Source organism: Atractosteus spatula, chromosome 14 (assembly GCF_055471065.1).
Source record: "Atractosteus spatula isolate fAtrSpa1 chromosome 14, fAtrSpa1.hap1, whole genome shotgun sequence".
NCBI lineage: Eukaryota > Metazoa > Chordata > Actinopteri > Semionotiformes > Lepisosteidae > Atractosteus > Atractosteus spatula.
The window spans coordinates 2033306-2046573 of NC_142719.1; the positions used below are offsets into that span (position 1 = coordinate 2033306).

General features: G+C 41.9%; 1 protein-coding gene across 1 annotated transcript in view; it reads right to left on the reverse strand.

Moving 5' to 3' along the window:
- Positions 1-13268, reverse strand: part of csmd2 (CUB and Sushi multiple domains 2) — a 266444-nt gene that overhangs the window by 24846 nt on the left and 228330 nt on the right. Inside the window, exons 46-50 of the mRNA XM_088932853.1 lie at positions 11838-11951; positions 3531-3719; positions 2271-2417; positions 837-1025; positions 75-260 (exon numbers count right to left, since the gene is read on the reverse strand). Coding sequence (XP_088788979.1) covers positions 75-260; positions 837-1025; positions 2271-2417; positions 3531-3719; positions 11838-11951 — 825 coding nt within the window. The remainder of the gene's footprint in view (positions 1-74; positions 261-836; positions 1026-2270; positions 2418-3530; positions 3720-11837; positions 11952-13268) is intronic.

The following is a 13268-nucleotide window of genomic DNA, read 5'->3' on the forward strand; positions in this document are numbered from 1 at the left end:
ACGTCAGATGATGTGCGCTTCAGTGAAAGACTTTTCACATAATTAAGAACACGGATACAATCCCCGAGACTCACCGGAGCAGTGAGGTGGGGTGTCGGTGGGGCTCCACTTGCCCGATTCCTGGCACACGATGGAAACAGGGTGGTTCATGGAAAGCCTGAAGCCCTGGTTGCACTGGAACATGGCCCTGGAGCCCACGGTGTAGTCCCGCCCAGTGACAGTGCCATTGACAGGAGGCTGGGGCACGCCGCATGACACCACTGCGAACAGCCAGCGACAAGCCGGAGCTGTTAGGGCTGGTTACCCCTTTGACCAACACGTTTACCCAAAGCAACTCACATTTAACAAGGGCCTCACATTCAGTTCCTGGAGGGCCTTGTGTCTTCTGGTTTCTGTTGCACACATATTTGTTACATAGCTCGTCCTATTATTTAATTAGCTGCATCGTGCTACACTAATCAGGCTCTGAGGTGATGTATAGGTAACTGTATCTTTAACTGTATCTTGTATCATCGACTGTAAAAAAAAAATTAAGAAAAATCATGTCTAATTTAAATAATAATTATGTTAATTATTCACGCAACCTCAAAGGGGTCGGCCTTGCTACACACCCTTATTTGTGCAAGAGGAAAAAAGGCGGATCTCATATCTCACCTGAGACAATACCATGAACCAAATCCATACCACCAGAAACGAACCAAGATATAAACCAACAAGTTAGATGCTGGGCGCGTTTACTGCATTCAATTCTCAGCATGCCGCACGTTGCACGGTCCTCCAGTGGGGGGGGGGGGGGGGGGCACAGCCATTGGGTGAAAGCACTGCAGAGCCCTTACCTTGGCACAGGGGTGCTGGGGCGCTCCACTGGTAGAGGCCCTGTGAGGCACGCGTGCAGGTGGCACTGCTCTGTCCGATGAGGCGGAAGCCCTGGTCACAGCCGAAGCGGAGGGTGCTGCCCAGCTTGGTGCCCGTCTGACTGTGGACTGACCCGTTGGCGGGAGGGTTCGGGGGGCTGCAGTATGCCGCTGTGAAAGACACGCATGGCGACAAGGTCCCATTGAGGTACTGTACCAGTGCACAGACCCCTCTCCCTGCCTGAGCCCACACCCCCAGCTTGGGCAGAATACATAGCGTGAGTGGGTCGCAAGAGAGCAAACGGATTTGTGTTTGATTGTGTGCTATTCGGTTGAAGCTCACGCGAGATCGTATCATTAACTTTTCCCCAACATTAGCGATGCACAGCATCCCGGCGCATTTCGTATTAAAGCATCCCACGTATCTCATCAGCATACTCAGATACAAAATAACTCTTCAGATGCGAGTTTTATTTTGGCAGATTAGACTGCAGCAATGCAATATGTGCGTTCATGAGCATAAGGGGAGCCAGAGCAGACAATTCCAAGAATCACAGCAAAAAATAAGAACCACTCATTCCCTTATGATCTGGGTTCAACACTAAAGAACTGGGTTTCAATTATAAATGTTAATACCTTGTAAAAGATCTATAAGAGCACTCTAGTGCTCTGGCAATTTCTGCAAAATATACTGTATATCCACAGCCCTAAAGCACCCTGTGTGAAAAAGTAGTCAAGAGCTGTACAGCCCAATCTTCAGCTACAGCATGATTCAGCTTCTTCACAAGGCAATTAACACCCAGTTAAATGGAGAGGGAGCTTGGAATATAATTCTGTGAGGCCTGACTTGGTTCGATTGAGGACAGATATCAACTTTACAGGAGTGTGTGAAATTAAATGAACAACAAGCTTTCTTAGTCACACATAAGCTCACACCTCCTGGTATTAGCAAATTTCCAGAAAATCATTAAAAAAACACCTTTGTTAATTTAAGAAGGTGAAAATTGATGTTGGCAATGCTAGAAAATGCCCCACAATTTGAAATACATTCCCCTTGTTATACTGAGAGTTGTTTTTTTCTCTTTATACAGACAGTTTAGGAGAGAAAGAAAAAAAGATGAATGGAATCACCCTTCAGATGATTGACAGGATTGGTGTACCTGTATGTACCGAGAGCCAGACTGTCTTGTGCTTTTCAGATTACCTGATACAACAGTGCTGTAGTGCACAACAGTACAAACGGAGGATGAGACATGATAATAACAGTTCTGCGTAGATTTGGGGGGGGGGTACATAGAGTATGTCAACAAAGAGGTGATCAGTGGTTGAGCTGAGCTGGTAAAACATCTTCTCATTGATAGTGTCAACAGTACGAGTGGTCGTTTGTTCTTTGTGACATCATAGTGGGCCGCCCACCTGAATAGCGAATCCGGAACCCCTTGTGGCTGGAGGCGTGGTCTGAGGTCCAGTGAAGATACACCTTATTGGAGGAGCTCGTGATGCTCAGGGGGGAGGAGTAATTTCCACTGAGTACGATCAGGGTGGGGCTCTGTCTGGAGGGTCCTACAGGAAACATGGATTCAGTCAAATGTGCCCTGCTACTGACAAAGTGAAAAACTGAAACAGGAAAACAAGCAATGTTCTCATACATTGCGGTTTTCGTTCAAGAGCAGTATTCCACAGGTACTATGATCTAAACAGTACTTACATCTTTGTTTAGGCACATCTTTCTTTCGAGATGCAAAACCAATTAATTTTCAACCTCTGAAAATGCACACAATTATACAGACAAGGGTGTGTCGGAATCTTAATATGAAGAAGTAATTGCTGAAACCCCTCATCAAGTAACTGCAACTTGTATAGCGCGCCTGTGTGCTCCCTTTGGACTCTGGGAATGGAACAGTTCTGACTGAGCCAGAGCAAATGACCTCTAAGATCTGACCTCAACAGGCCAAGTTAATTTACAACTGCCACAATATTCCTTACATTGCAAACATGCAACAGAGAGGTGCAGGAAGGTACAGCATGTTGCCTCCCAAGGGGGCTCCTCACTGGGCTCTATCACTGAGGCTTTTCATTTCAATTCTTAAGCGGAAACATTTGTGCATTTGTCTTGAGTCCATTCATGTGAAATAACCCAGGGAATTCCTTTGACTACAACCTTGTAAACCTTGTAGGTTTTCATTTCGGCTGTCATGCCATCTTGTTTATTTATTGATTTCTGTGTTTTAAATATTTATACAGCTGAGCCTCCTGAGGCATGGCATTTATGTTCAATAGGCAAGTGATGCTGCTACCGGCCCTCAGCTATGACTGTACAGCCACACATTCCTCTTACCTTCCCCCTGTAGAGAACTGGGTCTTTATCGAATTGCTTACACAGACGGATGGCCCTTACCCTAGCTCACCTAGCTCACATCTGCCAAACGGCAGATCTTTCCATACTGTTGATTTTAAAGAAACTCCAGACGAGATTTTCTAAATATGTTGAAGATTATCATAACGTCTACATTTTTCTTTACTTTTATTAACAGCAACAAACAGTTATAGCGCACAGCACATTTGCGTCGCAGTGGTTTTGCTAATGCATTTCAATTAATTGCTCTGAGAAACAATCTTCCTGTCATGTGACAGATGGCACACTCTGTGACAGGAAGTTGTTGGCAGGTGACGCACCATCAAAGATTTCCAGCTCATCGTACTGCCGGCTGCTCTGGAAGCGCTCGATGGTGAGCGAGATGTTGTGCCCAGGTTCCACCTTCACCACCCAGGAGCATGTCTCGAAGTGTGGGAACCCGCTGCCTGGAGTCTGGCTCAGGATCACCCCTGTGGAGTCTGTCAGAACCTCATTCATGGGGCAGGTAACTGCGAAAAAAAGAGAGGCTCTGATCTTGGGTCTTGGACACATCTTTTGGTAGAAAAGGGATTTCAAGAGCTGCATTTCCTCTTTCAGCAAGAAACCATTAAGGACTAAGAACAGCATAGTCAGTATAGAGCTACACAATCTTGCAAAGCAAATCAGACATTGTGAAGAGGAAAATAAATCAATGCATTGCTGAGTAAAGTATCGCTCTAACTGCATTTATTTTATTACTCAACAAGATGGTCAAAAAAGGAAATATTAACTGCAACTGCAGCACACTGTTGCTGTACTGCAGTAGGGACAGTACTTAGTGGAACACAGCAACTCTGTGGCATCACTTCACCAGCCCAACAAGGTTATTCCACTAATGGATTTCCTTCAACAATAATACTCTCGCATACACTGTAACGCAATACAGCAGATTACAAGCAATTATAATAAAAGCTGCAGTACTGCAGTACTTCAAAACCCTTCCTTTGCATTCAGAAAAAAAGAAAAGTGAGTGCAGGCTTTATGAACAGGTGGAAAGACAAACACTACATGGACAAGAATGGATGGAATACTGAAGATTGTTATAAATAAAAAGTGTAGCTGTGTGTTCTCAGATCAAGGATCGCAAGTGCAGGTGAAGAGGACAAGGCTGAAAGATTTGAGTTACTACAAGCAAGCATACAGTCGTTGATAAAAATTGAATTTTTGGAACAATAGTGATATCATTTACCACAGTATATAACTGGCATTTTGTATAGAGGCCATCACCCTGTAATGTCCACCTGTAATGCCACTCTTCAGAAATGGCAGATTGTACTGGCAACTGCTCACTAGTAAGAACAGGTGTAATTGGTAATTAATCAGTTACAACCATATAAATACAAATGTGAATCTTCTTGACCCTTCACCTAAGCTTATCTATCCTAGAAAAGGCCTCATCTCTCTGCTTGTCTTTATTTTCCTCTTCTATACTTAAACTTGACAAAAAGACCACTGATTGAACAACTGACTCGCACTGTTTCCCTAACACAGTCCACCAGATCTCCTCCTGTTGCTGAGATTATGTTCTCAGATCTCACAAAAGTAACCCCTTCACCTTTCAGAGAAGAAGCAGATAGAGTTTGCAGCTTAGCGTGAGGTGCAGGTCGATTTAGACTAAAAAATTCATCCACCGCAGCTCAAGTTCAAATGTGCCCCCAGTTAATTTGAAGCAAAGTCGCCGGTGTGACCGGAGAGCTCTGCAAATCAAGGCATGTCTGAGGCCAGCCAGCAGCAAAAGACTGAGTCCTTCACGAGTCACGGCACACGCCCTCTGCAGGTTTTGGTAAATAATTCATGAGGAAACATTGGAATGTTTTGGCCAGGGATTTCCCTGTCGATCCCCCACAATGCCGCAGAGCTGCAGCCTGACAAAAGACCCCACATAACAGCAGGGCATGTCAAAAGGTGGGATGTGTGTGCTTCAGAAAACAGTGCTGCGAATCTTTAGTGGTATGAATAGTTTATACACAAACAAAATGTCAATGATCAGGTGTCTCATTAATTGCAGATCATCCCTTACAGTACCTCCAAATAAACCTAATCTTATTACCTTCCAGCCTAATCCGTATCTTAACTCTAACTCCCCTAATTTAACATCAGAACAAGACTACCACAGAGCTGTGAGAGGATTAAATACAGGTGTAATATCCTAATGCAAACACTGGACAAGATCTGAATTGCCTGACCATGATGGCAACTTCAATGAAGTAACAGAAATTTTCAGATAACATATTTTTTTACAACAAAGACAGCACGAGTGAACTCGTGCAGTGTCTTGAAATAAATAAACGGGATCAATTACTGTTTGTTAAAGGTCAAAGCTGTTTTGGGATAAAGTTATTTTGTCCCTCCTTAAATTTTAAACTGGATGCAATTGAACAAGCAGATTTCTGATTTCTGTGTCTGGGATTCCACAGTCACGTCTTAACTCCAGAGAATGGAATGTACTATTCTATGAAAATATATACTTAAATTTCCTTCAAGGTAGCCAGGTTTAATTCTGGACATTTAACAATGACGCTTGGAGCTAATAATTTAACTCCACGCTTCAACGCACAAAGAAATCAGACAGAATTTCTTCTCCTACATACTATACGTACGCCTGCTGTCTGTAATGGCCTTTGATAAATTCATTTTGTGCAAGGATCTCAGCTGTCAAACAGTCCCTGAATCCAGTCAGACACAGGAAATACCATTTCATTTCCCACTTGACACCTTCCAAGATTTTGTTAAAGAAAAAACAGACAGTATTCAGTTTTGTACACATATGATATTACAATTAAATACGGTGTCATGTTAACCTTGGTGCTTGTGTAGGTGCCTGTGCAGTCAGGCTAACACTAAACTGGTACTGCACAGCTCTTTGACAAGGAATGGTCAGGGAATTATTTTTTTCCCACTTGAAATAAAATACTCCTTTAATGCTTTCTGTGGTGCAGGGAAACACCATTCCCTATCATTCTTGTAACAATTAAGCACAACAAAGGACACCCTTGAATTTTTAAAAGTATCAAAGGGGAACTTCAACCCTTTTAAAATGTTAACTTATTTTCACTAAACCCACTCCATTCAATTTAGATAAAATGGTAATGTAATACACAATTTACACATTTTTGATTCAGTTGTATTCTATTCAAAGCCAGCTGTGCAATATGCGGAATGGCTGATTCGTTTAATTTTTGTTGCGGATAGATTCATTATAAACAACACCCAGAGATACTGTATGCAGGTCACTTTAACTTTTTTCATTCATGTTCCCTCTGAAAAGCACTCTCCGCATTATTCTGAGCAACATCATAAATCCCACACAACACTAAATAGGCATATGGTCTTTCACTAGTGGTGTTTTTTGGAAAACGCCACGAAAAAAAAGATTAAAAGTATGCTGTTACATGTCACCATAAGCTATGTATATATACTGCAATAACTGCAGTAAGGTATTAATGACTTAACTGAATTAATTCTCAGTGTGATATTAATACATAATAACTTCCTCACAAGTTTTAAAGCTTTTGATTTCATATACAGCACCATACAATACTTTATTTGTCAGAATTATTTCAAACATGAATTATTCCGGATCTCCCCAGCCTCCACTTAATGTTTATTAAGATAAACGCAAGATAAACAACTTTTTTTTCAAACCACTCCACAAATTTTCTCACATGCAAGTATTCTCCAATATCATCACAACAAAACCATAAAGTTTGTTTCCACAGCTGTGACACTATTGTGCAATAAACCAATAAATTAACGAACTACCACGAACCCCAATAAAAAACCCGGCCAGCACAGCATGTCAATATCATACCAACAATTTTTACTAACAAAGCCACAAAACCATGTTATCATTCGAAAAAGGACAACCGGAGCTTTAAAAAAAACGTGTTTTTTAAAAAAAAACCAAGACAATCGATCACAAAGTCACTTTTTATCTGATGATGCACTTCCAAACTTCCAATATGTATCGATAAGGCAATCAATAAGCCAGCAAAACAAGACCGCAAAAGCAAAAACCAGCAAAAAAAATATATATATACCATGTTTTTACCTTATTCTGAAGCATGACATATATCCACAATAGCGATCTGATTGGTAAAAAACACTGTCATTCACTGTATTTTCAGCCATTCAGAAGCCTTAGGGGGTAAGACTTCCTCTAGAAGCCTCAGGCTGTATTCCGCCTGCCTTTTAGCTGTCAATCATTGACTCAGAAGGGGTAATCAATCAGTTTTTAATCAGTTTCTTATTAGTGCTCCTTTTTTTCACACCAGAAGGCAACTCTGAGTTTTTTTTCCATTGCATAACAGCAGATAAAGGCTCTCTTGCAGTGTCTAAAGGTTTTTATAGCAATTGCAATGGTTTTTATTCTTATTATTTTCAATATTGTTATGATTTTTTATTATAGGCGTGAAATTTCATTCCAGGTCCAGTCTTCACAAAACATGATGTAGAATTTTTTCTAATTGATCAATTTGTCCCAGATTTTTATCCAAGCTAGTAGTCACCTGTAACAAGGTTTTCAAATCATTCCCAGGCCTTTTTACAGGCATATAGTTGAAAAATCTGACCTCTGAAGACCAAAAAAACACTTTCGCCACTGTTTTTTGTTTTTTTTTCCATATGTTTGTCTGCTGAGTGAACACATAAAGAAATATAAGAAATTTGACTGTTCACACTCAAAGCCAAGGGGGTTAGCTTCAATTGAAGACCTGAACCAGGCTCCTGCTATGTTCTGCTGCAGAGATATAACAAATGTTTAAGGGGGAGGAAATTCCAGGCAGACATTGGCTAAATGTGTCACTGAGACTAAGTTTAATTACATCTAACATTCTTACATGTACAATGTAGAAATTGGACTGGGATCATTATAATCAGACACCTGCTATTGTGTGTGACATCTCAGGAACAGCCGAAAGGTGGGGGTAATATTATCAGGAATAGCCACTAGGTCATAAGTACAGTAGAATGGTCATTCGTAAACCTCCCTTCATGGTAATAACATAGGGTCACCATAGTTGGACTCTGACTACAAACCTCGCTGCAACACTGCTAGAATTCAGGGCACTGTGAAATACACCTTGTGCTTGTCTTCTTCTTCTTCGTAATTGTCCAGAAATGGATATTTCCATCACAAATTAAGCTAATCTCAAACCTTCGCGGGACTGAGATGTGACTCCTTGCATCCCTACAACAATATATCTCATTATATATAATAAGAGAGATACATTTATATCCGAAGAAGGCTGCACAGCTGAAATGTTGTGTCTTCTCTTTTCAGCATGGCATAAGCCTTTACTTTGCATTACTTTCCTTTGCAGCCTATGCATGCTGACGCAGCTCTATACTTGACCTATATCTATTTATGGTTCCAACTAGCAAAAATACAGTGTATGTGATATGAGTGAGGAGCTACACCTCTTCAGCTACACAAACCTGAAGAGATTCCACAAAAAAAAAACATTTGTATTTTCGACCTTTCGGCATGGAATTTACCTCTCAGTATATATGGCTTTTGGCAGCCAATGACAATGACTATCGCCCTTAATCTCATCAAAAGCACACTATTGTTGCTTAAAGCACATGGCAAAATCATACTGCTTCCCACTTTTGAGACATATATTTATCAGTAAACAGAAAACAAAATTAGAAAAAAAAAAAAGAAAAAACTTATGGCCACCAGCATGCGTTAGATTTACATATCCAGACAGAAATTGGTACTGAGGTATGTGGCCAAACATCTTTCTTATTCCTCATTGTACTTTGTCTCGTAATTAGATTGCCTGCCACATCTATGTGGTCCCGCTTCATGGATTTTACCATAAATTATCCTCTCATTGCCTTAATGGCATCGTACCACAAGTAACATCGAGTACTGTGTGCAGGAGAGAGGGGGCAGAGCTTGCCATCTCAGCTGAACTGCCACACGGGGTCTGCCACAGCGCTCTTTGCGTCTGTTGGTTCATCGCAGTAAGATAAAATTAGCCCTTGCTCTCCCATTCATTTCCAGCCTCGTTATTCCCAGATTGAAAGATGTGTGGGCAAGTTCACACTGACCTTTACAATGAGAGGCTGCCATGCTAGCAGTCTTCTGGACACTGTGGAGCTATGGGAATCTCTTGCAGTCTAAGATGCTTATCTGTATGTGCACTCACAAGACTCTAGTGTATACAGCTCCCATTTGTCACAGATCACAAGCAGTTAATAATAAGATAAGATATGATACGATAATATAGGATAAGATCACTTTATTGGCCAGATACAATTTCTTGTATTAGGAATTTGTCTTTTCGCATACCCCAGCTTGCTCTCCCTGAGACACACAGACAGGGAGAGAAGCAATAATGCAAGAACTCCTCTCCTTTACTGCTGAGGCATCCCTTCTGAACATTTTAACACAATGGAAATTGCATGGTACTTTGACCAGGACTTAACATGGATTTACTTTACTTTAGGTGGGTAGCTGCGTCAGCATGCGTAGGCTGCAAAGGAACAAGTAATAGGTTTATTCCATGCTGAAAAAAAGAAGAAAGAGAACACAACGTTTCGGCTGTGGAGCCTTCTTCACACACACCTGAAGAAGGCTCCACGGCCGAAACATTGTGTTCTCTTTCTTCTTTTTTTCAGCGTGGAATAAACCTGTTACTTGTTCCTTTACTTTACTTTGTTATGCTTTCCCTTGGATTGTTTAATTCCTTGACCATGTCTTTTCATGCTTTACAATGCAATGCCTTTCCCTACTCTAAATTTACCATCACGCACAGTAGTGAATCAATCTTTTGCAGAGAATTCTGACAGCACCTGAAATTACGCAGTGTAACTACAGATACAGGTAGGTCATTGAAACCACAAAGGGAAATCAGTTGTATGTGTTCCAGGGTAATATGAGGGAAATTAAATCCTATCTGTATGCACTAACTGTATACCATCACAGGAGAAGTCAAATGCTACCCTGCTGAAGATAAATAAAGATAAATAAAGAAAAAGGAGCAAATTTCCCTTTTCAGCACAAGGTTCTGTTTGATTATGTGTGAAGTTGTTAAATGAACAAACACACAAAAAATGTTTAATGTGAAGCATGTGCTGTAGTGGGAAAGCGCTCTAATTTTCACAAGGACTAGAGGAAAAATCATGCCAGGTTATCATTGTCACCATGGAGACAGGACAGATCTTGAAGCTCTGCTCTGTGCTGGTGTGTGTGTGTGTGAGTGTTGATGGGCGGGGGGCACACAGACTATAAATCCTTGTTCAAATATTAAGACTTTCAAAACTTTGGTGGGGGGTGAGAGTGTAGGGAATAGACAGTCTGAGCAGCACTGGGGTAATTGAGAGTTTCGGATTTCGACTAGACAGAGAACACTGCTAGTGTATCAGGAGTGGGAAGCATGTGGGAAGAGGGGGTGATATGAAGATGACTCAGGTTCAGGGCTTCACTGCTGCTTATAAATGCAACCTACACTGCACGCTAACCAGGTGCGAGGGTGTTGCCAAAAAAGGACTCATCCCACATACAAGAGTAGCATTTGAAGAATTATAATAAAAATCAAATTAGATTCTAATACAATGCTGCAGACTATTCTGCTGATGTGTATGAATGCCTGTGGGCATGTGTTCTAATTACGGCTGCTTCAGTAGGTTCCAAAACCAGAAAGCCCAGGAACTTCCTGCCTCAGAACGGGATGGGTCTGGTGAAGAGGGCAGATCATATCAAAGCGATCCATCTGCTGCTGGAGAGAGGGGAGAGAGGGGAGTGGGGTGCCTCTCTCTCCGGCGAGGAGCTGTGAAAAGGCTGTGATTTGATAGGTGCAGCTGCAGCCTGGCTATCCTCTGCATTTCAATGAGCCCTCGCTCCTGTTCTGGTGCTCCGCGAGGCACTGCACCACAGCCGACGCTCCGTCTCCCCCTCTCCCTCGCCGGCGCCTCGCGTGTACGCCGCACTCTCCCACTGCCGGGGACCCGAAAAACAGACACAGCGCCCCCTCCGTTTCAGCCCCCCTCTCCCAGTCTCCTCGACAGGCCTCCTGATTGAGTGCCGTTGAAGAGGCTGTGACAGCACCCAGGTTGCTGGGGCTCCGGAAAGAGGAATTCAGTGAGGTACTGGGTTGATAGTGTGATTTAACGAAGACAAAGACAATATAAATAACAAAAATAAACAAAACAAAGAATGGGACGGAGCCTCATATGAATAGAAAGAGAGAGAGGAAGCTGTTTGGGTTTTCTGTTACATGACTACCAAGTGCGACACTCTATGGGAGATATCAAACAGAAGAACTTGTTTCCAGGCTTAAGCAAACATCATGATTACTTTTTTCTCAATTTGTTTTTTTTTTGTTTTGTTTTCTGGTGCAAAGCTTAACGTATCTCTCCATGACAGAGGCTCTGGTTCAACAGCACAGCAGCTTTCCCATCAATACTTCTACTGCTACATTTCAGAAAAACAGAGAATGGGGCAGTGAAAATGGAAAAAAAAATAATTTGAAGAAAAAAAGCTTGGGCAATCGGTCCGTATCTTATTATTCTGTGCATTTAAAAAAACAACAACTCATACCTGGCTCTAAGGGCCACCCCTGACAGACAGGCCTCCTTACCTTCACAGGACGGCAGAGGGCCTTCAAAGTCCAGGTGAGTCCCCAGTCGACAGGTAAGAATATCGTTGCCACTCAGCTGGTATCCAGGCAAGCACCTGTAGCGCACAATGTCCCCTGCAGAGAACACGCAATTAACTTAGTCAAAAAACTGAGAAGTATCTGGTCCCAAGAGAACCAGTCTTGAGGTGAAAAATCGAATCACAGGATGACATAAATTAAGATCTTCTAAATTTATACTTACGATAGCAGATAAAAATATAAACAACATTTCTGGGACAAGGCTGAAATCTAGCGGGTCTTTTGCTCCACCCAAAGGACCCTGATGAATTTCTAACTTCGTGTTTTTAAGAGTATTTTCTTACCTTCAAATAAAATTGAACAGAGCTTAGGCATTTAATTTTTTTTGCGTTTTCATTGGAATGACGAAACACATCCACTTACCAGAAGTGTAATTGTTGCTATCCATACATTTTCTAACTACTGCATGCAATTCAGAGTTGTGGGGGAGCAGAACCTATCCCAGTAAGCAATGGGTGGAAGGCAGGGCAGATCTTGGATAGGACACCAGTCCAACACAGAGAACACACAGATTCAGACACAGACATACACACTCACACACAGGCCAAATATCCCAATAGTCAATTAGCCTAACCATATATCTTTGGATTGCTAGAGGAAACAGGAGCACCCAGAGGAAACCCATGCGAACATGGGGAGAATATAAAATCTCCACGCAGATAGCAGCCCAGGTCACACAGGGCTCCAGCGCTGCTAGGCAGCAATGCTAACCACTGCCCACTAAAGCTTAGTTTTTCTTTTTCCCCCTTCCAGGGGGGGGCAACAGTTAAGCACTAAATTAACTTACTTAATGTGCTGTATAATCAATTAGCAAAAATGCCCATCCTCTACTGCGAGGGACCGCCCGTAACTGGCACATGTGAGAAGCCCTTCTGTATTCTGAGGACCCTCAAATTCTGTCTGCCTGCGCCAGTTCTGGACCTTCTACAGCCCTGCGCCACCATTCTGCTGGAGCTGCAGAATGCCACAAAAAAAGGAGACTTTGCCCTCTCAGTCATACCTTCACCACACTGGCACACTGGAGCCCGTTTGGTGCTCCAAGATCATTGCTCAGCCAAGCGAGTTGTGTTTAGTTGAACCTAATTTTTGTAACTAGATCAGACATTAATTGATCTTTTCAATTTCTCTCAATTTCTGTGAATCAGCCCAAGACACTAATTCCAAAGTCAAATAAACAGAGGAATGAATAAACAGCTCACTCAATATAAAGACAGCAGTTACTGTAGATAGACTAATTGATAAATTAGCAAACAATACATTACAAATACTCTATTTCTAATAACCCTCTAGAATCCAATTGTGACTTAATAATATTCTAAATAAAACTAATAAAAATACTTTTGATTTAATTTT